At 42.8% G+C, this 26,803-nt stretch overlaps 1 protein-coding gene across 2 annotated transcripts; it reads left to right on the top strand.

Moving 5' to 3' along the window:
* The first annotated feature begins 351 nt into the window (after positions 1-351).
* onecut2 (one cut homeobox 2) lies at positions 352-25,077 on the top strand. 2 transcript variants are annotated; one of them, XM_072661518.1, is made up of 2 exons: positions 352-1,725; positions 24,753-25,077. In XM_072661518.1, the coding sequence occupies exons 1-2, from the start codon at positions 567-569 to the stop codon at positions 25,037-25,039; spliced, it is 1,446 nt and encodes a 481-aa protein (XP_072517619.1). In that variant the 5' UTR covers positions 352-566; the 3' UTR covers positions 25,040-25,077. The 2 variants fall into 2 exon arrangements, with proteins under 2 accessions (XP_072517619.1, XP_072517620.1); XM_072661519.1 differs by having other exon boundaries at positions 352-1,735; positions 24,753-24,923.
* The last annotated feature ends 1,726 nt before the right edge of the window (positions 25,078-26,803 follow it).

The raw sequence follows: 26,803 nt of genomic DNA, 5'->3' as shown, positions 1-26,803 counted from the left end.
CTCGTGCACACCATCGTCTATGGCAGCCCGCTACTAAGTCCAAACTAGCAGCAAATCCTCGCGCAGGAGGAGGGCCATCCCTAGCCAATCATAGCCAACCCCGGTGCTTGTCTGGAAACGGGCTGTGAAATAAAACAACAACGTCTCTCAACCTTTCTTGAATCTCAGCCCGAGACTACGAGATTGGACGCCACCGAAGAAGAGGCGTGGTCTCAACAATGCGATTGGCTGCCGGACACGCCAGTCACATCTCAAGCCCTGCCCCCTTTTCTTTCCCATCATGCTAGGCTGTGCGGGCAGCAAGCCCATCCCGGACAGCTCCAGCTGCTCCACCAGAAGACGTAGGAGGAGGAGAGGGCTCGGACATGGAGAGAATCAGCACTGGCCCGTTTGATAGAGATTGGTCATTTTTTTTTTATTTATAAGCCAAAGAAAAAAAAAAAACCCAAAACAAAACAAAAACCGAGAGGCCTTAGAACGAAGAAGAACCCAGAAGAACATAAGGAACCCAAGCGCGCGTGCCTGGCACAAGAACTACACGCATTTAAACGGATCAGATGGACTGAATGAAGACTGCCTACAACGCCTATCGATGCCTGGCCAAGGATCTGGACGCTTACGCCATGAACCCGGAGATGACAATGGACAGCATTGGCAATCTGCACGGTGGTGGTGGTGGCGTGGTGGGTCATGAGCAGGACCTGATGGGCAGCCCCAGCCCGCACCACAGCCGGGGCGGCGCGGGGGCCTCGTCCTTGCGGATACACCAGGACTTGGCTTCGGCGTCGTCGCGTCCGATGGTGTCCGGCATGGCCACGATCCTGGACGGCGCTGGAGAGTACCGACCGGAGCTCTCGCTGCCGCTCCACCACGCCATGAGCATGCCCTGCGACACGTCCCCCCCTGGGATGGGCATGAGCGGCACCTACACCACGCTGACCCCCTTGCAACCGCTGCCCCCCATTTCCACGGTTTCGGACAAGTTCCACCATCCGCACCACCACCACCATCACCACCACCACCAGCGCTTGTCTGGGAACGTGAGCGGGAGCTTCACGCTCATGCGGGACGAGAGGGCTCTCCCGGCCATGAACAACCTCTACAGTCCCTATCATAAGGACATGGCCGGGATGGGTCAGAGCTTGTCCCCGCTGGCCAGCAGCCCGCTGGGGAACGGCTTGGGCTCCATCCACAACGCCGCCCAGCAGGGCCTGCACAACTACGGCGCGCACGGCCACGACAAGATGCTGGGCTCCAACTTCGACCCCCATGCCGCCGCCATGCTGGCCAGGGGGGAGCAGCACCTCGCCCGAGGCCTCGGTGGCCACGGCGCGGGCATGATGCCCCACCTGAACGGGATGCACCACCACCACCACGCCGGGCACCCGGGCCACCCTCCATCGCACGGGCCCGTGTTGGCCTCCAGCCGGGACAGGCCACCCTCCTCCTCCTCCTCGGGCGCCCAGGGCAGCGGCTCGGGCCAGCTGGAAGAGATCAACACCAAGGAGGTGGCGCAGCGCATCACGGCCGAGCTCAAGCGATACAGCATCCCGCAGGCCATCTTCGCGCAGAGGGTGCTGTGCCGCTCGCAGGGCACCCTGTCCGACCTGCTGCGTAACCCCAAGCCCTGGAGTAAGCTCAAGTCCGGGAGGGAGACCTTCAGGAGGATGTGGAAGTGGTTGCAGGAGCCCGAGTTTCAGAGGATGTCCGCGCTACGGCTGGCAGGTAAGACAAGGTGGAGTTTCCCTTACTCTCGATTCTTTACCAAAGCTTGCTTACGTTTGGTTTTCTTTAAAGAAAACTCTCTATTTTGATTTGGACTAAATTAAACCCTCTATTGCGTTTAATTTATTGGATTTTTAAATCAGTGATTTTAAAAAAATGTGAATTTGCATTTCTTTAAAGAAAATTCTGAAAATGTTTTGCGTTTTTTTTTTTGAAGCAGAAAATGCGTTTTTCATTTCTTTGGATAAAATTTCCCAACGATCTCTCACAGAGTTCTGTGTTCTTAAGAGTTCTCCAAATGAACAACACCACTGTGGTTATTTCCACCAAATGTTGTCTTGCTCTGATTTTCTGCTCGCGTGAATTTTGATTTTGACCGTTATTGGTCAATAATTACGATCAATACCAATGACGAGTGTTTCATATCCAAAACACTCATTATATTGATCAGAACAAGGCGCTGCAAGATTGTCAACTGAAGTGAAAAATGTTTATTTGTCAAAATAAGTAGAATCTGGACATTTTCTATTTAACGTAGTTTTTAAAAGAAATTTAAAAAGTACCAGCGGAAAGACTCAAGAATTTTTTAGTCCTGTTTATAAATAAACTGCGGCACAATTTAAGTGTACGGTTGTTTTTAATAGTTCGCACCATCTAAACAGTTACTGGTTTTGCTTAGAACAGATCAAAAATAAATAAACAAGGAGAAATGCGAATTATTTATTTGCGTTTTAGAGGAAAACTGCGGTTTATAAAGGAGGCTGTGGACAGATCTAAGTAGTGGCTGCTGGGTTGGAAGCTCTGGTAGTCCCGCTCCTCTGTCCTTGCAGCAAGGTTGTTGCCCCCTCTAGCGATGGCCAGCGCATCTCCAACAGCCCCTTTCCTTTGTTCATGAGAAGAATACGAGGGGTTGAATGGTCTTCATCACTTTTTAGCCCTGATCAAAAGCCCTGTTCTGTATTTAGATTGATACTGAAACTGGTTTCTGAATGGCGAAATGATTCGTCCAGGTAAAACTGGGATACTTCTGATAAAGCATCACGGGCTGTGTTTCATATCCCAGGCTAATTGTCTGGATGATCAGACTGTTGTTGTCCAGATGCTGGAGGTGTTGTGAAGACACGAGAGGGCTGTAGAACTGCAAATGCAGCGCAAATCGGGTTTTAATCGGTAAATTCGCATTAGTAATCGCATGATGCAAATATGAAATTACTGTTACATCAATACTTCGCAGAAATCGGATGTTCTGAGAAAGCAGAACACTGTGCATCTCATTGTACTCACGCTGTACATGAAAAAATACCAGCATACCAAAACACTGGCCAGTTTTATCAGCGCATACCATCGTGGAGTCCATCGATTATTCGAATATGGGCTAACAGCACATGTTCAATACATCCACATAATGAAGTGGCGTTTGGATGGACGGCATGAAAATGGTCTGTCTTGAGAAGATCTATTGAGATGGAATGAGAGGAATGTGATTTTCTTCGTAGAGAAAGAGATACATCAGTAACATCCGAATTCCTGAGTGTTGGTAAATAAGGATTGGCCGCAGGGTTGTTTTTGGAAGCGATGGCTTCTTCTTTTTTTTTTTTTACCGTGCTTTACATATGGGGGCTATTTTGGAGGGGGTGGGGGTGATCACTGCGAGGCAAAGGGGCGATTGAAAAGAAGAACAGAAGCTGCATCGGCTCAATGAATTATTGATAGAAATCTCCGCGTGACCCCGCAGCTCTCAACGTCACCTTGTCTTGGGTTAAACAGGCAAAACGGGAGCGCGCGCTTGGCTTTTGTTCTACGTTAGATTTGTGTTTTTGTAAGAAAAGCAGTGTGAAAAACCCTTATAAAAATATCTCGTGCATGCCATAACTAGTATATTCCTGGAATAAAATGATCCTAAATGGTGCCTGGTTTAGAAGAAGAACATTGTATAGAATTTGTGTAGAACTTTAAAGAGGAACTAGAAGTGGAGGAACATTTGTTTAGTAAATATCACATTATGGGACCTTTTTACATGAGAAATAAATATATTAGATTTAGTAATATTATAAAAAAAAAATAGTAAAATGGCATAATTTGCAAACTACAGGAGTAATATTATTATTAGGACTATAGTATCATATAGTACAGTACAGACTATTGTGATATAATATAATACAAGATATATAGGATTTCCATAATAACAGTATAGGGCATTAGTATACTACTGTACACTGCACAAGTGTTATAGATTCATATAAGACTGTATTATTCGCTGCTACAGGAATACTATAGGAGTTTACGACTCATTAAAAACTGTGTAGTTTCTTATTGTTTAGTAAATTCAGTTTTGTAATCAACATTTGGGTATTTCACAGCAAGGGTTGTTCTGGGTTTAGAGGACGTTTTCACTTTCTGGCATTATTTCTAAATAGAAAAGAGCTGTAGTTATACTATGAAACTATAATAACAGTATAGCAAATTGGCATAATTAATACACAGGTGTTATAGATTAATATAAGACTATATTAGTCCGAGTTTAAGAGGAAACTTCATCACTTTTTAGCACTGATTCAAAAGCCCTGTTCTTTATTTAGATTGATACTGAAACTGTTTTTTGAATGGCGAAATGATTCGTCCAGGTAAAACTGGGATACTTCTGATGAAGCATTACGGGCTATACGAGTGTATTACTGTACACTGCACAAGTGTTATAGATTCATATAAGACTATATTAGTAAGTACTACAAGAATACCATAGCAGTCTACAACATGCTAAAAACTGTGTAGTTTCTTACTGTTTAGTAAACTAGATATTGAAATTAGTACGTTGGTATATTTTACAGCTAGGGCTGTTCTTGGATTCAGTGCGTATATAATGTTTAGATTGTGTTGTCCTTTTAAATGTTGTTTAGGAAATCAAAAAACTTTTCAATGTGCGTTTTTTTAAAGAACATTTTTTACATTGTGTACAAATTGCAATTAATTACTACTGTAAACTGTACACGTATTCTAGAATAATATAAGACTATATTAATTAAAGTAAATTGGATATTATAATCAAAATGTAATCAATAGTATATTAGTTTAGAGGAAATACAGAATGTTGCGTAGCGAATCTTTTAAAGCACAGTGCTTGGAAAATTGGAAAATAGATATTAGATATTGTCAGATTACAAGAATTTCAATAGGAGTTCTATAATAACAGTAGAGTCATTTGGGGAAATGAGTATAGCACTCTATAGAAGTGTTCTAGATCTCTATAAGACTGTGTTAGTAAGTGCTACAGGACACAGTATTTCAGAGCTAGGGTTGAGCTCACAGACCTCAGTCATATTAAGGACACCTCTGCTTTTATTAAACACAGTCTAAAGGTATAAATGAGATCGGCTTTTGCAGGACAGGCACGTTTCTCCTGGCCACGGCCGGCGATTGCAGGTGCCAGCTCGGTGATTTCAACAGAGAAAATGGCCCCTGTCTTCATGCTGTTCATTTGGTCAAACCAAACGTGACATTTGACTCCGGGCTCATTCCTCGTCTCACCCCGCAGCAATCAGCCCAGAGCAGCAGCCCGAGAGCTGCAGCCCCACGAAAATGATCAAAAGGGACAGGCAGCATTAAGAGTTCAGGAGCGGCGAGATTGGAAAAAGCGCACGGCTGGCTGTAAAGTTAGCTAAATAAATATATCTAGAACCACAGCGAGAGTGTTGGTTTTGGGGGACGTGGACGAGGGGTCGCCTTCAGGCCTGACTGTTTTGTTTTTTTTCGTTCTTAAATGAACTGAAGACAGAAGACGCTGATAGAGGTGGAGATCAATCAGTGCTCAGTCTCAAAATTGAGATTAGAATCAGAATTCTGATTGATCAGGCTGATCAGGCTGATTAGTTTAGGCAGAATAGGACTAGTCAGAGCAAAGGCAGGCAGCCAGTGTGGAAACCACTGTGTACTCAAGAACCCTTGATGAAATCATTTTAGAGGGTGACGGTAGTGGTAATAACGGATGGTTTATACTGCATGTATGTTAATGAGGAATGAGGAAAGGAATCTTCACCCTTAAGTTCTTCATGGATTCTTTACTAAAGATGGTGGTTCTAGATAGCTCCATGAGATCCTGATGACTAATGCTTAAATGTTGATGCATAAAGGTTCTTTCAGTGCATTACCTCTTAAACCCTGGTTTAATGATTCACTTATAAATCCTAAAGTGAAATCTATTATATAGCCATTAATCATACTAGAGATTGTGGCGTCCCACAGGGCTCTATTTTAGGACCTATGAAATTATATATACACATATATTATAATTATAGTAAAGAGGTGTGGACTTGCAAACAGATTAATTAACCAATAATTCAAATGTTCGAATGTTTCTACACCTGGTTATTGTTTCTACACGGGTTGTTAAATAACATGTTATTGGTTTTGCTCATTTTATTAAGTTACATTTTAATATATAAGTAAATGCTTTTTGGTTGTACAGCTTTGTGTTCAGACTGGAGCTTTTTTGGAGATTAATCATTTCATTTTAGTCCTAAATTAATAAAAAAAATGCTTTAAAAATACTTTATCAGACAAATGCGTGTATCTAGATCTCTGTTGAGGTAAATCTCTGGAAGATTACAAGTGCATAAATGGCGGCAACCATAACACAACTGTGTAGACCCAGCGCACATTGGTCCGGATGCGGAAAAAAGTAAGAAAGTCCAGAAAGGCCATAATGATATTTTTCTTATTCAAATTCAAAAATTTCTTGTGATCTTAAAATAACAAAAGTTGTTTTCTTGTGAAACAGTTACTTGTTTTGATCTTGAGATCAAACAACTTGTTATCTTGAAATAACGAGAAAAAGTTACAAAATAAACAAACTATGGTCAAAATAAAAAAATAGAATTAACTCATGGCGTTTGTGGATTCAGTAAAAATAAAAAACAAGAGAAGAATGGAGTCCAACACAGTATTATTTTGGAAATTACCTTTAGTTTTGCTGTATTATCTCACTGAGGTAACAGCACTTTTACTGGAGTCTGGCTTTAGGAAACTCTACACACCCCTGCGTTTTACTATAGTCTATTTGTGTCTCGCTAGTTAGGCCACGTTCTTTCTGGACCTAAATCTGAAGTGGAAAGATCTTAATTTCAGCTCTTAGTGTGTACGGCCTACTGTATATAATCTCCCCGGGTTTATTTCTGCTCCTGTGTTTCAGTCTTGGCTAGTTTTGTCACTTTCTCAGACAAATGCGTGTAGCTGAACGGTTGTGGATCGATGTTGGGGTAAATCTCTGGAAGATTAAAAGGGCATTAATGGCGGCAACCATAACACAACCATGTGGACCCAGCACGCATTGATCTGGAACCCGATCCGGACTTGTTCCAGTAAAAGCTGACGAAGGGAAGTTTCTTCCCAGCACGCCAGCGACTGACTCGGCGCGAGGAAAAAAAGGGGGGGGGGGTGGAAATAATAAATAAATTAATAAATAAATAAGTAGAAATAAATAAAAACCTCTCCGCCTCTGCTTCGTGGGCCAGTCACCGGAAGCGACGCCATGACTGTTTTGGAGTGCCGTTTTGCGTCCAATCAAAGCGTTGATGCACTGCATGATAGATAGAACGGAATACAATGGTGATTAATTAATTCCCACCTAATTAGTTGATTAATTCATCCATTGAGAGGGAGGGAGTTTAATGGCCTTCTTTCTAAAGAGGCGAGATTCTCTTAATGAGCCCAAATGAAGCTGGAGGATGCCGTGAAATAATGCTGTTAAACATGGGATTGCAGGACAGTAACAGCTCATGCCTTTCCTTCTGCTGCTGGATGGTTAGAAATAATTGACTGTGTGAGTCAGATGTGCTCAGGGTACTGATGCAGCCTCTTCAGACTGAGCTTATGAGAGGCAACATGAAAAATTATGGCAGATAATAGCCAGGTAACTATTAGCTACAGTGCTTCACTACACAAGGCCTACAGTCTGCTAGAGGAGCCAGTGTGAATTAGGGAGTCTGTGGTATTAGGACAGAGACTGAAACCCGGCCCAGTCTTGTTTTACAGACTATTTACAAGCTGTAGTCTGTTGTAGAGCTGCGTAGTTTGCCAGGCCTTGATTGTGTTGTGAATTAAATCAAATGCAAATGCAATACGTAGCGTATCCTAGGTGACCGTGTAGATAATACGTTATTTTAAGGGTTAATAGCGATTCACCTGGGTTATATAAGCATATCTCAAATTATAATGCATACAAGGCACGTGAATCTTAAAGCCTAAAAGTGTAGACAAGCTGCTGATCTGCTCAGTAAAACACTGATAATAGAATAAAAACTAATAATATCACTCTTACAGAACGTGAGGTTCTCCATCACTGTGTTCATCATTAGAACATCTCCAAAGTTCTCCTCTCTCATGGAGTCTAGTATTATTTAGAGTTCTCCTCAGATCAACACCTGGTTTGGTGGTAAATCAGGGCTTAATGATGGTAAATCAGGTGAGCTGCTGCTGCTGCTGCTGCTGCTGATGGAGGTGAACACATCCTCCACGCTGTGCTGACTGGACTGGGGGGCATCCAGGAGAACCCTGGAGGAACCGAGCTCTGTTCTTCAGACTAGCTCACCAACAAGATCACACTACTTTCTTTCTTCAGAATGAGAAGCTCTTGTTTCTCCTTTTTACTGGATTAATTTATGTTCACCTGCATCTGTTCTGATGAGATCTGGAGCTTCTACAGTAAAAACGTCAGAGGAGATGGGATTAGATTAAATAAGCCCAATGTGTGGACTTAATGTTTTGGCAAACAGTTATTTTATACAATCCCTTAAACTCTAATTGAATGATTTACTAATTAGAAAATCCTAAAACCACTGTATAGTCGTTTCATTTTCATGGCGTCCCACAGGGTTCTATTTTAGGGCCTATTAAGGTGATTATATCAGAGTAAATTCTAATAGTAATGAAGTGTGGCTGGAAAGGGTTCAAAGGGGTAATCCAATCAAGCTAATTAAGTCAGGCCTTGAAGACAAAGCAGAAAGTGGATCTTCTCAAAAGCGTCAGCATTTTTTTGTTGTTTTTTTATTATCTCTCCAAACTGCTCAAACAGAGGGGCTCTGAAACGTCTTGTGATAGGGGGATAACTGTCAACATGTGCTGGGCTGGAGCAAAGGGCAAAGTTTTTGTCTCTCAGCTCTGAACACTAAAAAAAAAAAATCCAGCTGCGTTGCTGTCAGCAAACGGACAGGAGTGCTCAAGCAAAAACATGTTTTTATCAGACAGGCCGCACTGAGGGTTCTGTTTTCCGGCCCGAGAGAGGCGTCTGGAGGGTTGGTCTGCAGGCGCTCACGCTTTTCTTTCTCACTCTTACAGCAGTCTTCAAGCAGGCCAGGCTTGATTCGGGGTGTAGCACACAGCAGATACTAACACCGCCTCTTACCGCTGTCAGTCTGGATCAGTCAGCCCAGTCTGCTGGAGGTGCGTTCTCAGCGGACGTGCAAACATCATGCAGTAACATCTCTATAATGTGTCAGTGGAAGGCCAGAGCTAGTACACTGCGTGGACAAAAGTATTGGGACACCTGCCGATTCATTGTTGAAAAAGAGTCAATCCTGCTACTACTAGATTCTGGAGCAGCATTGCTGTGAGGATTTGATTGATTGCATTCAGCGACAAGAGTGTTAGTAGGGGTCAGGTGTGCCCCAACCCAAGTGCTGGATAGAGCACCACAGTTCCACTGCTCCCCTAGCTCAATGCTAGGGGGCTTTATACCCCTTTAGCCCATGTCTGGCATTAGGCAGCAACTATTTCATTGGCAGTACTACAGTAATCTACGGGGACTAGACAAGCTGTGTGTGTATATGTGTGCATTTGCACGTCTGTGTCAGCAATTGGGCGCAACTCTGTGTAGGATCTCTGTATAGAGTCACACATTACTACAGTCTATCATTTTTAGGTTTGGTTTTTAGTATGTTTAGGAATTTGAGAGGTCTCTAGGAGCCTCAATGCTATGCAATGATTTTTGGTGGTTGTATAGTTACCCCTGAGGCTGGTAGGTACTGCAACGATAGCAGCGAACCCAACAAATGTACCATCATGGAGGGCTGCAGGTTGTTGTGTACAATTGTGGATTCATTTTACAAAGGAGTTGTGTATATGGTTCCTCTAACGGAGTTGCAGATGTGATTGTCTCAGTTGGTTACCTGCAGGGCCGGCCCAAGCCTTTATGGGGCCCTAAGCAGATTTTCATTTGGGACCCCCCATACCAGCACCTCAGCACCAGGTGCTTCATTATTTCATAGGGAGAGAGATATTATGCAATACGCTAAAGCGCCAGGGCCTTAATCGCCTACCCAAGCTACGCATATCTAGTGTTGCTGAGCCAACTATGAAAATAAATGAATACAAAAATATCACTTTTACCTGTGTAATACCATTTCATTTTATTATTCAATGTTATTTATTTTTTATTTTTTATCATGATATCTTGGTGGCTTTTGGTGCCCTAAGCGGCCGCATAATTCAAGCATGCCTTGGGCTGGCTCTGGTTATCTGTGCATGAGTCTTAACTTCATCATTTCGGGGTTGTTAAGCCAAGTCTTAAGCCCACTCTGAGCAAAATGAGGTTCTTTATATAGGGCTATTCGACTTCTAACAATAGTGGAACCCTTACTGGTGCTATCCACCCATTCATGTTCATATTTAGGATCTGCAGCCTATTTAGTATTACTGGGCACAAGGCAGGAATACGCCCTGAACAGCTTGGCAGCTTTTAGGTGTTGTCTGTGTTGAATGTTGAACTGCATTCAGACAGTTCTTTGAGTTGTCATGGTTCTATATAGAACCATTATCTTTATGGTGGCAGAGAAGGTTCTATGGCTTGTTCTTCATCTTTAGAACCCGTTTGATGCTGTATCAGGTCTTTGTTTTAACCTCTTGACCCCTAGAATTCTAGTAAATACCAAATATCAAACACAATAATAAAAGCCTTTCATTTAACCAAAATCACAAAGGTCAGGATTGACTTAAATATTACTTTATATAATATAACAAATTAACACTCAGATATAAATGTACTAAATTACTATTTGTTTATTTATTTATTTGCAACGGTTATTTTATTAGTCCAGTCTCACACCAACAAATGTAAGTGAAAGGATCGGTTCCATGGATCGGCCTAATTATCTGATACCCGATCCAGCTAATTTAGTTAATATTGGGACAGATATCCGATCTTAATACCGGATCGGTGCATCCCTACTATATATATATATGTGGTAGCAGGTTGAAAGGACCTTTCTCAGAAAATTCCCAGGAGGATATAGATGAATGAGGCCCAGTGTTCTGCTCTTGGTTTGTTTGGACTGGCATATAAAACACATCCATGGCGTTGGAAAAAATCACCAAAATATTATAACGACCCCCACCTGAGGGCTAAAACCCCTGTCTGTTGTTGTCCCGTTATTGGGACAGCTGTAATGTCCCCTGAGCTGGGCTGCTGTTCAGACCCCCCTCCGTCTTATTTACCAGTTTGGCTGAAGATGATTTCCTCAGCAGTGTTATTACATCACAAAGTAAATGAGCTGGACGATTGGCTGTATCTACGGCGATAACTCCGTCCGTCCGCAAACAAACCTTTGAGCTGCTGATGTCATCAGCATTAGCCCACTCGCACCGGAGCCCGAGCCCCCCAGGATAGACTTTCGGCCTCGCTGCTATCCGTCTGATTAGAGAGAAATGTGCGAATGTAAGGACAGCAGCGTCTGACCAGCTGCCTTCCTCAGTCCTTCAGAGAGATTAGGTGATATTCCTTCTGCTGCTAAAGCAGATGGAGGCTCGGAAACTGGTGGCGAAAGAAAGCTGATACACTACGGAGCTCAGAGTGGAGGGAGAGAGGGAGTCAGGACAATGTTCAGTTCTCTTTCTCTTTGCTTTCGCCCTCACTGAGTAATCTGTCCATTATTCTGACGGTTGATTGAGTTCTAATGAGCTCTTTTCTTGGAAAAAACAGAACTTTCCTCAGCATTGAAGCTTCAAAACATACACCCAGCCCATACAGTCTAAATCAGTACTGGTATGGTCTCCACAGGACCTCTGAGGGTGTCCTGGACATGGTATCTGGACACCTTCAGGCATTAGCAGCAGATTCTTTAAGTTGTGAGGTGGGACCTCCATGACCATCCTCGAGCCCTGGCCGCCCATGATCAAAGGTTATCCTTCCTTGGAGCCATTTTGGTTGGTAGATACCGGGAACACCCTACCGGGTGCATCCCTAATATATATATGGTAACAATATATCACTTCTAAGACATAAAGAGAGCTTTTTTTACGATTATTATAATTATGCTGCAAAATATGCTATGATTACACTTTTTGTGATTAATCTTGCAGATAATCAGTGTTCTTTAAGCACTGACAAATTTCACGATACACTCATATAAGCATATTGTTACCAGGATAATGATATTTATCATGATACGATAAAATATTGTGATATTGTCAAGCTCTATGTACACTCAATAATAATAATAATAATAATAATAATAATAATAATAATAATAAAACACATAAATAAATAAATAAGTAAAGCTGGTTCAAATAGCTATAGCAGAGTGAAGTAATACCTTATATCAACATCAAAGATTTGTAAAAGAGTGTGAAGAACCTTTTAAAGGTTTAAAGAACCTTCGCTTGTTGTACTAATTTAAAGGTTTTTACTAATTTAAAGATTTTTATTAATATAAAGGTTCTTCATCCTGACACTTAATCTCTATGGCAACACTGTTCTTAACAGAACCAACTGTGATTTTAAACCATTTGAGGCAGCTTTATTTTTAAGGGTGTAGATTTATGAATTATATATATATATATATTATAATTTTATGTACAAATGCAGTGAGAAAGTGTAGAATTTAACATTAATCTTAAAGTCCTTGGACATGCCGCTGGCTCCTGGCTCGTTCCCCCCACTGTTATAACGTAGCTTCACCTCAGCCAGTTTGCTCTGCTATGCATGTAGTTACTGGTTCGTAATCCTTGGTGTGATAAAGGTCACGGGGCATGAGGGGTTCAAGCCTTTATTCTATCTGAACGTACCTAAATGAACAATAACAAAGCCTTCGTAGCTCTTCAGTGATGTGTTAATGCTCAGTAACCATAACTGAGGTCCATCAGCCTGTTTCATATTCAGCACAGCAGCTGGACCCTGTGATCATGACAGTTCTACTCTTCACCCATCTGTATCTCGATCAGCCTTCCTTTCTCTCTCTCTCTCTCTCTCTCTCTCTCTCTCTCTCTCTGCGTCTCAAGTGCCTGGCCTGCGCATTAAGAACATCCGCATATGCACAGAATGACACAGCTAAGTGCAAGGCTGTAACATAATGCATTTACCAAGTCCTTTTACTCCCTCCCTTGTGCAGACAAGCTCACACACACACACACACACACACACACACACACACACACACACACACTCACTCACACACACTCTCTGACAGAGCGCCTGGAGTGCGGTCGTCCCAATCAGATGGTGGTGCTGTGAAATCTTACTAGCAGAGCCAAGGACACACGGGCGCTTAGCTGCTCGGACGGTTCCCGTCCAATAGTCTGACAGTACAGTGTGTGTGTGACCTGTTTCTATTCCAAAAGAAGTGTGTGTGTGTGTGTGTGTGTGTGTCTATCAGCGTGTCTGCTGCCTGGTCTGTTATGTGGAGGTTTCACTCAACAGACGGAAACATCATTGCTGCTCATGTTTTGTGGTGAAATATTGATCTGGAGCACCCCCCCCCCCCCCCCAAACCCTCACCCCATCCCACCCAACAGCGATCAGTTCCGTATATCTCTCTCACACACTCGGCCCGCACAACTCATCAGTCCCATAACACTGATATAACACAATACTGCTGAAAAACGCAAACATTCAATGGAAGTTTTACAGGTAGACACTCTCACTGACCACTGACTTTCTGTTTATTTGGGTTTATTCTAATGTTATATAGAGTTAATTACAGGTAGACACTCTCACTGACCACTGACTATGTTTATTTGGGTTTATTCTAATGTTATATAGAGTTAATTACAGGTAGACACTCTCACTGACCACTGACTTTATGTTTATTTGGGTTTATTCTAATGTTATATAGAGTTAATTACAGGTAGACACTCTCACTGACCACTGACTTTCTGTTTATTTGGGTTTATTCTAATGTTATATAGAGTTAATTACAGGTAGACGCTCTCACTGACCACTGACTTTATGTTTATTTGGGTTTATTCTAATGTTATATAGAGTTAATTACAGGTAGACGCTCTCACTGACCACTGACTTTATGTTTATTTGGGTTTATTCTAATGTTATATAGAGTTAATTACAGGTAGACGCTCTCACTGACCACTGACTTTCTGTTTATTTGGGTTTATTCTAATGTTATATAGAGTTAATTACAGGTAGACACTCTCACTGACCACTGACTTTCTGTTTATTTGGGTTTATTCTAATGTTATATAGAGTTAATTACAGGTAGACGCTCTCACTGACCACTGACTTTATGTTTATTTGGGTTTATTCTAATGTTATATAGAGTTAATTACAGGTAGACGCTCTCACTGACCACTGACTTTATGTTTATTTGGGTTTATTCTAATGTTATATAGAGTTAATTACAGGTAGACGCTCTCACTGACCACTGACTTCATGTTTATTTGGGTTTATATAGAGTTTTACAGGCATAAATCACAGGAAGACATTTGTGTAGAACTGTATCAGTTCTATAAATTCATATAAATATCCCGGAGTGATCTTCCCCCGATACACACACTCCTCTTACGCACCACTGATGACTTTGGATCACCCCACTCCACTAAGCCGTCCCACTAAGAGTCCAATCAGGCATAAACAGAGTTATTATAACTGACCACAATCACACCATCACACACTCAGCCTCACTTACGCTCACTCTGCACACTCTCCCGCTTCGCCCGGATTAAATTAGGCATCATTTGTGATCAGTTGCTTTGCATTTAGGCTGTTTTGCAGGCGGTTTGGGCCTGGAGCTCTTGTAGAGCTTCGAGTAATTTGCTGTGCCTTTGAAACATCACTCCGTTCCACGTCCTCCGTCTCTGCGATCATCAGTCTCTGCGCCAAACATTAAGCGCATCCGAGCCCACAGCAAACAAATGGAAAAGGAGCCGTGCCTTCGCAGCGTTTGCCAGTCAGACTGCACCTACATGTATAATTCAGAGCAATAACAGCTTGGCTAAAGCATCGTGTTCCTCTCCAGCCGGGGCGTTTCATGCTGAAAGGACTGCACTGATGAATCTGCTCCAGCCCATGTGGGAACCTTGCATTAGTGTCAGTTTCTGGGCCTTTGTAAACATGCAGCAGACTAAACAGCAGGCGTCCATAACCATTTAGTGGCAGGAATAGCAAAAATCCATTAAACGCAAGAGTGGAATTATTTCTAGGATCATTAATAGAAGGCCTGAAGCTTTTTCTGTTGGTGTGAGACGCAGACGCATCATGTAAGCACTCAGAATTGGAGGTTTTCATGCAAATACTGAGCTTGTGATGTAAATTGCATCTTTAGGAAGCTTAAACATGAGGATGTCAGTGATTGCACGTGCTAAATTCTCATGTTCTGGTACATATTTTATGAAAAGTGCTGAAATTAAGGTGTGAAAGTGACCAGTTTTGTAGTTTCCTGCCTATTTATACATATATCCATGACTAAAACCATCACATTTTTCAATATTATTGAGGCATTGTTAAAATCGACTGTGGGAAATGGTGTAAAAAAAAATACACAAATGCATTATTATTAGTTTTAATAGCATGTGTTATATTGATATTTTTTCTTTTAACTGCTAGCATGTCTTTATAATGTTAAATGATTAAAATATTGCATGGTTTTAACTCTCATGCAAATACTGAGCTTGTGGTGTAAATTGCATCTTTAGGAAGCTTAAAGATGAGTATTTCAATAATTTTGGGATATTGCACATGCTAAATTCTCATGTTCTGGTACATATTTTATGAAAAGTGCTGAAATTAAGGTGTGAAAGTGACCAGTTTTGTAGTTTCCTGCCTATTTATACATATATCCATGATTAAACCATCCCATTTTTCAATATTATTGAGGTATTGTTAAAATCGACTGTGGGAAATTGTGTAAAAAAATGCACAAATGCATTATTATTAGTTTTAATAGCATGTGTTATATTGATAATTTTTCATTTAACTGCTAGCATGTCTTTATAATGTTAAATAATTCAGATATTGAGTGAATTTAACTCTAACAGGACTGTAAAAATCCACCCTGTCCACTGTAATATTCCTACAGATTAGAGCTGTTCTCTTGGAGACAGCAGCTAAAGAATTTATACACTTGTTATCATAATTATTAGACTTTCAAACATTATGCCATCAATAACACAATGTCAGGCTGTAGGCCGGAACAATGCCTTACAACATCTGCCGGATGTGTGATTTGAATATTTCGTGGACGCGACCACGCCGTGCCGCCATATCTGTAGGGTGTTGTGCATCTGTTATTGGAATATTGATCGCTTTTCTCAGCATTGTTATGGGATTTAAACAGATTGTGAAATGAAACACACACCGCCTCTGGCCTGTTATTAATTACCGGAGTCATACAGACTGAGAATTACCCCGTCTTAGTGTGCTCAGGCCTACGGGGCAGCATGGAACACAGCCTGGCGGTGGTTTGAGCTGGACTCTGGTGAGGCTATTGTCCGCAGCCGCAGACCGGACTCCAAAAGCACAGCCGTGCAGACGCATAACATTGATTTACATTCGCCAGAGAAGAAAGATACACCGGGAGAGGAGCTCTTACTCATTTGATGAAAGGCCAGGGAAGCCCTGCGGTATTGATCGGATTGATTTAACCTTCCCCTTTTAGAGAAAACCCCAAAGTTGACACCCCCCCTCCCCCTCCTCCCACCACGGAAACGCTTCGCCCCATTTGAATAATTATAATTATATTGCTTTTTGGTCGCACTGTAATGCACTCTGCGAAAGCCAGCTGGGACTGAATCACTGCTACATGGTCGGATGTGTGTGTGACTGCGTCTCCTACAGCATACACAGAAGGTGTGTGTGTGTGTGTGTGTGTGTGTGTGTGTGTGACTGCGTCTCCTACAGTGTTTTGTGCTGTTCAGTGTGAGCAGGTCACTGCATGCGTGTCTATACCCAGGCCTGGTCGCCGCTGAACCGTACTGGGACTGTACTGGGATCTTGATGATGGTAAAGCAGCAGCGAGGCTGAAGTAATAGGATTCCTTTGGGGACTATTTTGCTGCACCTCACCCTGCATGTATCCCTCCACCATGAGTGGGTTTTTAAAAATGTCTGAAACTAATGTAGAATCATTGTATGGGAGCTTTTATAGGTTCAGGCGTCTGGGTCCATTTACTGGTGAGAATGGAGGGCCATCAAACCCCATTCTGTACGACTTCAGTTATAACAGATTAATTATGAAGAAATTAGTATGTTTTTATGTTTTATGACTTTATGTTTATTTGGGTTTATTCTAATGTTATATAGAGTTAATAGCAGGTAGACACTCTCACTGACCACTGACTTTATGTTTATTTGGGTTTATTCTAATGTTATATAAAGTTAATTACAGGTAGACACTCTCACTGACCACTGACTTTATGTTTATTTGGGTTTATTCTAATGTTATATAAAGTTAATTACAGGTAGACACTATTACCGACCACTGATTTTATGTTTATTTGGGTTTATATAGAGTTTTACAGGCATTAATCACAGAAAGACGTTTGTGTAGAACTGTATCAATTCTATAAATTTATATAAATATCCCAGTGTGATCTTCCCCTGAAATTAGTATAAACATAAAAAAACCTGAGCAGATTTGATACAGTGCAGGTTTTAGGCCCCTAATCCCACTATTTAAGCTCCCGTCTCTCAGCGGTGAGCAGGTTTTTACTGTAGAAGCTCCAGAAAGAAAGTAGTGAGATCTTGTTGGTGAGCTAGTCTGAAGAACAGAGCTCGGTTCCTCCAGGTTTCTCCTGGACGCCCCCCAGTCCAGCCAGCACAGCGTGGAGGATGTGTTCAACTCCATCAGCAGCAGCAGCAGCAGCAGCAGCAGCTCCCCTGATTTACCATCATTAAGCCCTGATTTACCACCAAACCAGGTGTTGATCTGAGGAGAACTCTAAATAATACTAGACTCCATGAGAGAGGAGAACTTTGGAGATGTTCTAATGATGAACACAGTGATGGAGAACCACCACCACCACTTTCTGTAGAAGTGATATTTATAAATGAGCTCGTCTGTATATTTCTGATTATGCATCTTAAGTCCCACCAAGGCTGCTGCTCTCCTGTGGAGCAGTAAATATAAAGAACGCTGCAAACAGCAGCAGGAGAAGCTGCTCTTATCTGATTTCCCTCCCCAGCGAGATAATTAACATCGCTTACCGTGATTTGGGGAAAATAAGCTCGTTCAGGTTTATCTGTTGCAATTAAAACCTTAATTCCATAGATAAAGCATAAACCAGCGTTTCTTAGGCCTCTGTCTGAACAGCCTAGGTTCATTTGCACGTTATTAATCAGGCCTCTCCGCTGGATCCACAACGTCATTTTGAAAAGGACGGTTAATCATGAACCAGCTCTGAAGAACCAGCTGTAAGGGAGCAGCTTTACAGGCCGTGTTTGCAGCAGCGTCTTTGTCTCAGCTGAGAGCTTCGGCAGATTCAGCTCAGGGTTTAAGCCATCACAAATGAGGCTGTGTGTTAAAGGGTATAAATTATCACAAATGAGAGAGAGAGTGTGTGTGTGTGTGTGTGTGTGTGTGTTTGAGTGTGTTTGAGTGTGTGTGTGTTAAGAAAATGAGCGTCCGTAATGGGTGCCTCAAGCAGAATGGCTGTGGACACTCATATTACCCTGCTACAGCACGGCCTGTTTATATAGAGAGCAGTTGGTGAATACTGCCATCTACTGACAATACAAGAGGCATGGCATACACACAAACACAAGCACACACACCTTTGTGTATTAGTGTGTGTGGTGTTTCCATACATATATGTATATATATATTGGGGTGCCATGTAAGTAACCTGGCCATATATGGTGGAGTATTTCATTCCAAGTCATTTTGGAGCGTTTCTATTGGTCCATTCATCACCATAAACAACACACAGATTGTCTAGTCCCTGTAGAGAAGTATGACCCTATCATGACCCTATTGGCTCCATGCTGCCTAATAATGTCAGGGATGGGGTGTCTAGGAGATAGGTATAAAGAAGCCCCCCAGCAGCATTGAGGAGCTGTGGAGCAGTGGAGGAAGAACTGTGTTCTCTGAAATGATGGTGGTGGTGGAGCTCCATCCAGTACACCTTTGTACTCATCTAGTAGATGTCTAGTAGAAAGCCTTCTTCCCTGGACAGCAAAAGCAGGAGAAACTCCTTATAATAGCCTTTGATATCAGAGAAATTATGAATGAGCAGGCGTCCCAATACTTTTGTCCATATAGTGTACAGTCAGTATCCAGGGTCTTGAATCCTCATTGATGCTCATGGAGGCCCCACCTCCCAACTTACGGACGTAGAGAATCTACCCCTACCATTGGCTGGGTCTGACCTGCAGGCGGTTTTAGCACACGAGCTGTATCGTGCTTCCAATGTGCACCAAGATAATCGCAATAGTAGCATTTTTAGCAGTCCGTATCGTTCAGCCTGAAGCTGTATGGCCATTGCTGGCTTTCAGAGATGCAGACAAGCAGCATTAAATGGGAAGGGAATCAATAGCTGGGGAGGCAGGGATCTCGCCCACAGGTTAGTGCCGTTTTGGGTATGAAGACGCCGCAGTGTGGTTCGCTTCAGCACCGCGGACAGCAGCCCGAGCGCATCCCCTCTGCAGTGCTTTCGCTCTGGAGCATGAATTATACATGCGGAATGTAGACGTATCGGTGTGCATTTCTCTCTATCAAATATTTAGCCCAGCCGAGCTGTGAGAGGGAGCTTTTGTAGCGCATGAGGGACCTGGTCTTTCGGTGCAGACACTGGAAACGTCTCACAGATCTGTCTGTCTGCTGTCCAGGCCGGACACTAACATTTTCAGGTTTAAAGCAGCATTATGTGACATTTCTACCTTAAAATACCAGCTTCAGAATTACTGAGAGGCTCAACGGACTGTTATAGGGAGTAGGGCTGGCGATACGATGCGTATCATGATATAGGGGTTAGGCTTCAGCGTTGTTTAACTATCAATTTACTATCGATTTTGAGAGTCGATAATCAAACATAGTGTCGCAATACTTATATATATGTTTATCGATATGTTCTTACACCCCTAATAGGGAGAACGGTGTCTTTATCGTTCCCACTGTGGGCAGGACAACCAATCAACAAATCCATTAATCAATCAATCAATCAATCAATTAATCAATTAACCTTTATTTTCACTCAGAAATACACTATGTTTGTTGACACCCCTTCTAATGAGTGCATTCAGCTGCAGCTATAAGTTGTGCCCATTGCTGACACAGATGTGCAAATGCACACACACAGCTTAGAGACGTACTGCCAATAGAATAGGACTCGAAACTAGATGAGCCTATTGGCACCGTGCTGGGGTATAGCATTGAGCAGCAGCATTGAGGAGCTGTGGAGCAGTGGAAGCGCTGGGTTCTCTGGAATGATGGTGGTGGAGCTCCATCCAATACGTTTGGAATGAGGTGAGGTGGGGTAGTGATCATCCAACATTTTGACCTCACTCTTGTGTGACCGCTCTTGTCACTGAATGCAATCAAATCCTCACAGCGATGCTCCTTTTCCTCCAAAATCTCGTAGAAAGCCTGTGTGAAAGCCTCTGTGTCTGCTGAAGGAAGGGTACGGACATGATGACAGAGAAATAAACACACTCCACACACACACACACACACTGAAGCTCTCTGCATGCGAGCCGGTGTTTATTTGCACCCTCCCTTGGAGTTTCCTCCTCTTACATAATAGTTTTGTACTCAATCGCGTACTTAACCTGATTTCTATTGATCGTGCCCGGCCTCGGTTGTGCATACTTAATTCAGAGAGGTAATCAAATCAAATCTTAAGCCCTGTGTATGTGTGTGTATGTGTGTGTGTGCACATAGCTGCTGCAGTGTTCACACTCTATCATTCTGTCATTAGGTTTAAGCTACACACACCAGGCAGCTGCTGTTTTCATGCCCTGTCTTTGTTTCTGCCGACTGGGAGTTCTTTCCCGGCTGGCTCTAGGCTGTAACAGAACCCGCTTTAATTATTGATACCCCAGCAAACCATTTTAAACATTCTGATTGACCAGCCTGCCCGCTTTAATGGCATACACTATATGACAAAAGTATTGGGACACCTGCTCATCGTTTCTTCTGAAATCAAGGGTCTTAAAAAGATTTGATCCTGCTTTTGTTGGAGTAACTGGCTTTCTGGCTTTGGAGGGGCATTGCCATGCGGATTTGATTGATTGCATTCAGCCATAAGAGCGTTGGTAAGGTCAGGATGTTGGACGATCTTCACACTTGCAACGGTTGCATCCTAAAGTAGCTGAATGCATTCAGTAGAAGGGGTGTCCACAAACATTTGGACACATAGTGTAAACGTTATGTGGACGTGGAGATGAGCTTGTTCAATGCTAAATATTAAAACATTGCTGTGAGGAGGATTTGATTGCATCAAGCCACATGAGAGCATCGGTGAGGTCAGGTCCTGATGCTGGATGATTAGTTCTGCCACTCCAACCCATCCCAAAGGTATCCACTGCTCCACAGATCAATGCTGGGGGGTTTATACCCCTCTAGACAACGCTCGGCATTAGGTATAGTGACCTTAGGGTCACATGCTCACGGCTGCTGAAGAGCGTCCCATTCTATCGGTCAGTGCTTTGCTATGGAGGCTGGATACTTTTAGATGTGTAGTATATTTGAATGCCAAAAAAGGACTGTTCTAAGGTCCTGTGACTGACCAGACCTGCTCTGGCGTCCCAGCCTGCCCCCGTGGATGCTGGGAACTGAAGTGTGTGAGTTTTAAAGAACACACATCTCATCTTTCCTTCGTCCTGATGGAAAAGGTTGCACGAGCTTCTAGATCGCATTGCATTGTGGGCACCATACAGGACAGCACAGAGGGGGTGGGCTCAGGACACTAGGTGCAGGCTGCAGGCTACTAATTGTGGGCTGATTTTAATCCAGTATGAATTTGCCTTAGCTTTTACACTACTAGTCTATAGCTTCCTCAGTCTGACAGCAATGAATCCAGTATGAATTTGCACTAATAATTGTGGAGTCGTTTTAAACCCGGTATGAATTTGCCTTAGCTTTTAACTACTAGTCTATAGCTTCCTCAGTCTGACAGCAATGAATCCGGTATGAATTTGCAGTAATAATTGTGGAGTTGTTTTAAATCCAGTATGAATTTGCCTTGCGGAGCTTTTAGAGTACTAATTTGCAGTGTGTAGCTTCCTCAGCCTGACGGCAATACATCCAGTATGAATTTGCAGTGTTCATTTTTACAGTCTTTTGGTAATCAATGCTAAGTGATTTTAAACCAGTATGAATCTGCATTGTTAGTTTCTTGTAACTGTCCAAGGAACCCGGGAAGAAGGCTTTCTACTAGATTTTGGAGGAGGAGCATTGCTGTGAGGATTTGATTGCATTCAGCAACAAGAGGGTTAGTGAGGTCAGGATGAACACAGTTCTTCCACTGCTCCACAGCTCCTCAATGCTGGGGGGCTTTATACCCCTCTAGCCCACGCCTGGTATTAGGCAGCATGGTGCCAATAGGGTCATCAGTGTTTATCTGCTCCAGAGAGAGTCCTATTCTATTGGCAGTAGATGTAGAAGGGTGTAGAGATGTAGTTTGAAGGTGTGGAGAGGAGCAGATGCTGGGATTGCCTTTTCTTTTCAAACTGCATCGTCTCCCGCGGCTCCGGGATTGAAAGACGGCGGGGTTTGTTTGTGGCCTGGGCTTGTTTTTATTGTGCTGTCATCACTGTGCATTTGCTGTTTATCGACTCTGTCTGTGTTTAGCAGCCGTTAAGCGCTCTCCCAATGAACCTTCTCTGTTCTGCACCATCTGAGGTCACGTAAACACAGTCGGTAGTTATTGCTCTACCGTACGCCATCATGCTGCATTGTCGGCTGCTTTATTTAGAGAGCAAGCTCGCGCCGCGCTCCTCGCCCATTTATTCCAGCCTTTGTTTTGTTCTGCTCCCTCTGGCCTCGGCTGATAATGACCAGCAGATCATGTGTTAAAGCCTCTCTCACTGCACACGGCTCGCCGGCCTGCACCGCCGCCTAAAAATACCCTGCAGCTTTTCCTCGTGCAGGCTGGGTCATTTGGGGAATCGCAGCGGCCACAGAGGCAATTACCTCGAGGGCACCTCAGTTCTGCTCAGATAAGCCAAAGTCCTGAACGTTTCCTGCAGAATAAGACATTGATCTGAGCAGGGCCGAGGCAAAAAGAGATGTTCTCGAGTTCAAGGAAGAAAGGAAAAAGATTGAGAATTAAGCCCAATTCAAGCTGGATTAGTTTTACCTATGAGTTTAATCCAGTATGAATCTGCAGTGTGTGTAGCTTTTACTGCTGATACCAATAATCCAGTATGTATCGGCATTGTGTATCTAATAATTCAGATGGGAGTAACTGTGGAGTCAATTTTATTCAGTATGAATCTGCAGTGTGAAGCTTTTACTCCTGATAGTAATAATGTGGAGTGAATTTAATCCAGTATGAATCTGCAGTGTGTAGCTTTTGAATTGTAGAATGATTGTTAATCCAGTATGTATCAGCAGTGTGTATCTAATCATTCAGATGGGAGTAATTGTGGAGTGAATTTAATCCAGTATGAATCTGCAGTGTCTAGCTTTTACTCTGGATAGTAATAAACCAGTATGAATCTGCAGTGTGTAACTTTTCCAGTCTGCAGGTAATATCTTTCATAGTTTGCTGTTAACTGAGGAGTGATTGTGGAGTAAACCAGTATGAATCTGTAGCGGGTGTTTAGATCTGCTGGTTACAATTACAGAATTACTTTAATCCAGTATGAATCTGCAGTGGGTGTAGCTTTTAAATTGTAGAACAAATTTAATCCAGTATGAATCTGCAGTGTGTAGCTTTTAAATTGTAGAATGAATTTAATCCAGTATGAATCTGCAGTGGGTGTAGCTTTTAAATTGTGGAATTATTTTTATCCAGTATGAATCTGTAGTGGGTGTAGCTTTTAAATTGTAGAATTACTTTAATCCAGTATGAATCTGTAGTGGGTGTATCTTTTAAATTGTAGAACAAATTTAATCCAGTATGAATCTGCAGTGGGTGTAGCTTTTAAATTGTAAAATTACTTTAATCCAGTATGAATCTGTAGTGGGTGTATCTTTTAAATTGTAGAACAAATTTAATCCAGTATGAATCTGCAGTGTGTAGCTTTTAAATTGTAGAATGAATTTAATCCAGTATGAATCTGCAGTGGGTGTCGCTTTTAAATTGTGGAATTACTTTAATCCAGTATGAATCTGTAGTGGGTGTAGCTTTTAAATTGTAGAATTACTTTAATCCAGTATGAATCTGTAGTGGGTGTATCTTTTAAATTGTAGAACAAATTTAATCCAGTATGAATCTGCAGTGTGTAGCTTTTAAATTGTAGAATTACTTTAATCCAGTATGAATCTGTAGTGGGTGTAGCTTTTAAATTGTAGAATTACTTTAATCCAGTATGAATCTGTAGTGGGTGTATCTTTTAAATTGTAGAATTACTTTAATCCAGTATGAATTTGCAGTGGGTGTAGCTTAGCTTAGAGCAGAGGGGGACCAGCTCTGTATTAATACAGCCTATGGGTTTAGAATGGGAGGTCATAAAAAGCTCCTGTAGGTGCAATGTGGAGGCGTCCCAATACTTTTTTATTGTTATTCATATAATTAACACTGGTGAATAGTGAGGAGTGTGTTGCTGATATTCATCACATGGTGATTTGCATTTCTGCATTTCTGCTAACTCATTTCCCTCTCTCTTCTTATGTCTCTTCTCTCTCGCTGCTCCTGGAAAAACCACAAAAGCCTGCAAAAGAAAAGAACAAGACTCCAGCAAGGAAAGGAGCAATACACCAAAGAAATCCCGCCTGGTTTTTACTGACCTCCAGCGGAGAACACTACTGGCCATCTTCAAAGAGAACAAGCGCCCATCCAAAGAGATGCAGCTGACCATCTCGCAGCAGCTGGGACTGGAACTGAGCACTGTTAGCAACTTCTTCATGAACGCCCGCAGACGGAGCCTGGACAAATGGGTGGACGAGGGCAGTCCCGGAGGAGCCTCGTCCACCTCCAGCACTTGTACCAAAGCCTGATTCCGGAAAGCGTTGGGCGGGGGATGGGGGCAGCACAGGGAAAGAGCGAAAGGGGTGGGGTAAGGGGGTCGGGATGGGTTGGGAAGGGGGAGGGGGGGTTGGGATGAAGAAGGATGCAGCGGCAGCGGCGGCGGCAGTGGCAGCAGCAGCGGCAGCTCGGGTTCTTCTTATGCTGGGAAAGGGGTTTGTGCGCCAGGGAGTGGGAATGGGAGTGGGAGGGGCCAGTCAAAAATCACCATTTTCCAAAGAAATTCCTTTTTTCTCGGGTGGAGCTGAGGACGGGAGCGGGGCTGCTTACTGGCCAGTGTAGCAAACATGATTCATCATCAGTGTTCATCCAACTAAAACATCCAGTAGTCATGTGAGAGAGAACAGGACCTCAGTACACTGCCTCCACCCTGGCGTTAGCTTTTGGAAATTCCCACTGGGAATTACGCCATTCCCTGAAAAACATCACTTGCATTGCAATACTGCAGAACGTCACATTAAAGCCGGCATGCCCAAAGAATACAGGATGCGCAATTTCCAGAAGTGAATGCCAGGGGGTCCGAACACCTTTCCATGACCTTGTTCACACCCGGAACGAATGTAATTCCGCTCTGCTCCGTAGGTTAAGCAGATAGTTCAGCCGTCAGATGACCTGCAATGCCAAATCTGAGCCGGTCTACTCACCTAAATATCCAAACAGTGGTCGTCCTGCTGACAGGTGGAGCAGTTTCACCGATTGTCCATTTGACAGTGTCTGCTATTGGCAGGGATGCAAGCACAAATCTATCCTAGTTAAGTAAAGGCAATGTTCAGGAAAACACACACACACACACATATACACACACACACATAGCAACTGCTACAATGGCAGTTTTTTTTTTCTTTCTATCTTTGTTGTTCCTCGAGATATTAGGTGGTCAGCCGAGTATGTGAGCACAATTTTGAAGCACATATTTCATTTGCAATAGAAAAGGGGCTGGACCATGGAGACCGTTCTTCAATCATTAGAAAACTCAGGATGCCATTTCTATGATGCGACTGAAGAACGTCTACAGCTGTTTCTCTCTTTATTATGCTCTCTCTCTCTCACATGTGGACACACCCATACATGCAGAACGCTGGAAAACGAAGGTCTGCTAAGCTATACACGCCCGAGCCATTCATTCAATAGTAGATTTGTAGATGTATGTATATATATGTATATGTATGTGTGTGTATGTATATATATATATATATACTGTTAGACAAGGAGCCGAATGAAAGTGAACTGGCATTGGCAATCAGGGCCTTTCTAATAGAATAAAAGAGGACAATCTCCTAAGCAATGCCTGCCAGTTTAGCTTTCCCAAAGCTTCATTGGAAAGGGAGGTGAGGTGGGCAGCTCAGTGGACAGGTGGACAGGTACACCTGTTCTGTGCATTATATAATATTTCAAAGCAGAGACACCGAGCTGCCAATCTCACGCCCATTATTTTTTTTTAATCTCAACACATGAATTTAGAGGATTTCGAGGATTTAGAGGTTTAGCCAACACACTCTCACCCATCCGTCCGTCCATCCATCCGTCCATCCCAGCCCACCCCAATCTTAGCTGAGAACAGAGCCAGTATGCAGCCCCCCTCCCGGCTACACAGAAGGCCAAAGGCTTTAATGGATCATTCAAACGGACACTTAAGACTTTTTCTATTTATTGACAAATCGAAACCAAAGAAACTTTTTCTGCACCTAACTGTTCTACAAACGAAAAAAACAAACTGTAAAAAAAAAACGACGAAG

Source organism: Salminus brasiliensis, chromosome 18 (genome assembly GCF_030463535.1).
Source record: "Salminus brasiliensis chromosome 18, fSalBra1.hap2, whole genome shotgun sequence".
NCBI classification, from domain to species: Eukaryota; Metazoa; Chordata; class Actinopteri; order Characiformes; family Bryconidae; genus Salminus; species Salminus brasiliensis.
Note: the sequence above shows the minus strand (reverse complement) of the source record. Positions and strands in the feature narration are given on the sequence as shown.

Bases quoted from the DNA above. Each gene is read 5' to 3' on its own strand.
- onecut2 (XM_072661518.1), top strand. From the start codon at position 567: ATGAAGACTGCCTACAACGCCTATCGATGCCTGGCCAAGGATCTGGAC. The intron at 1,726-24,752 runs GTAAGACAAGGT...AAACCACAAAAG, and splicing joins GTCCGCGCTACGGCTGGCAG to CCTGCAAAAGAAAAGAACAA.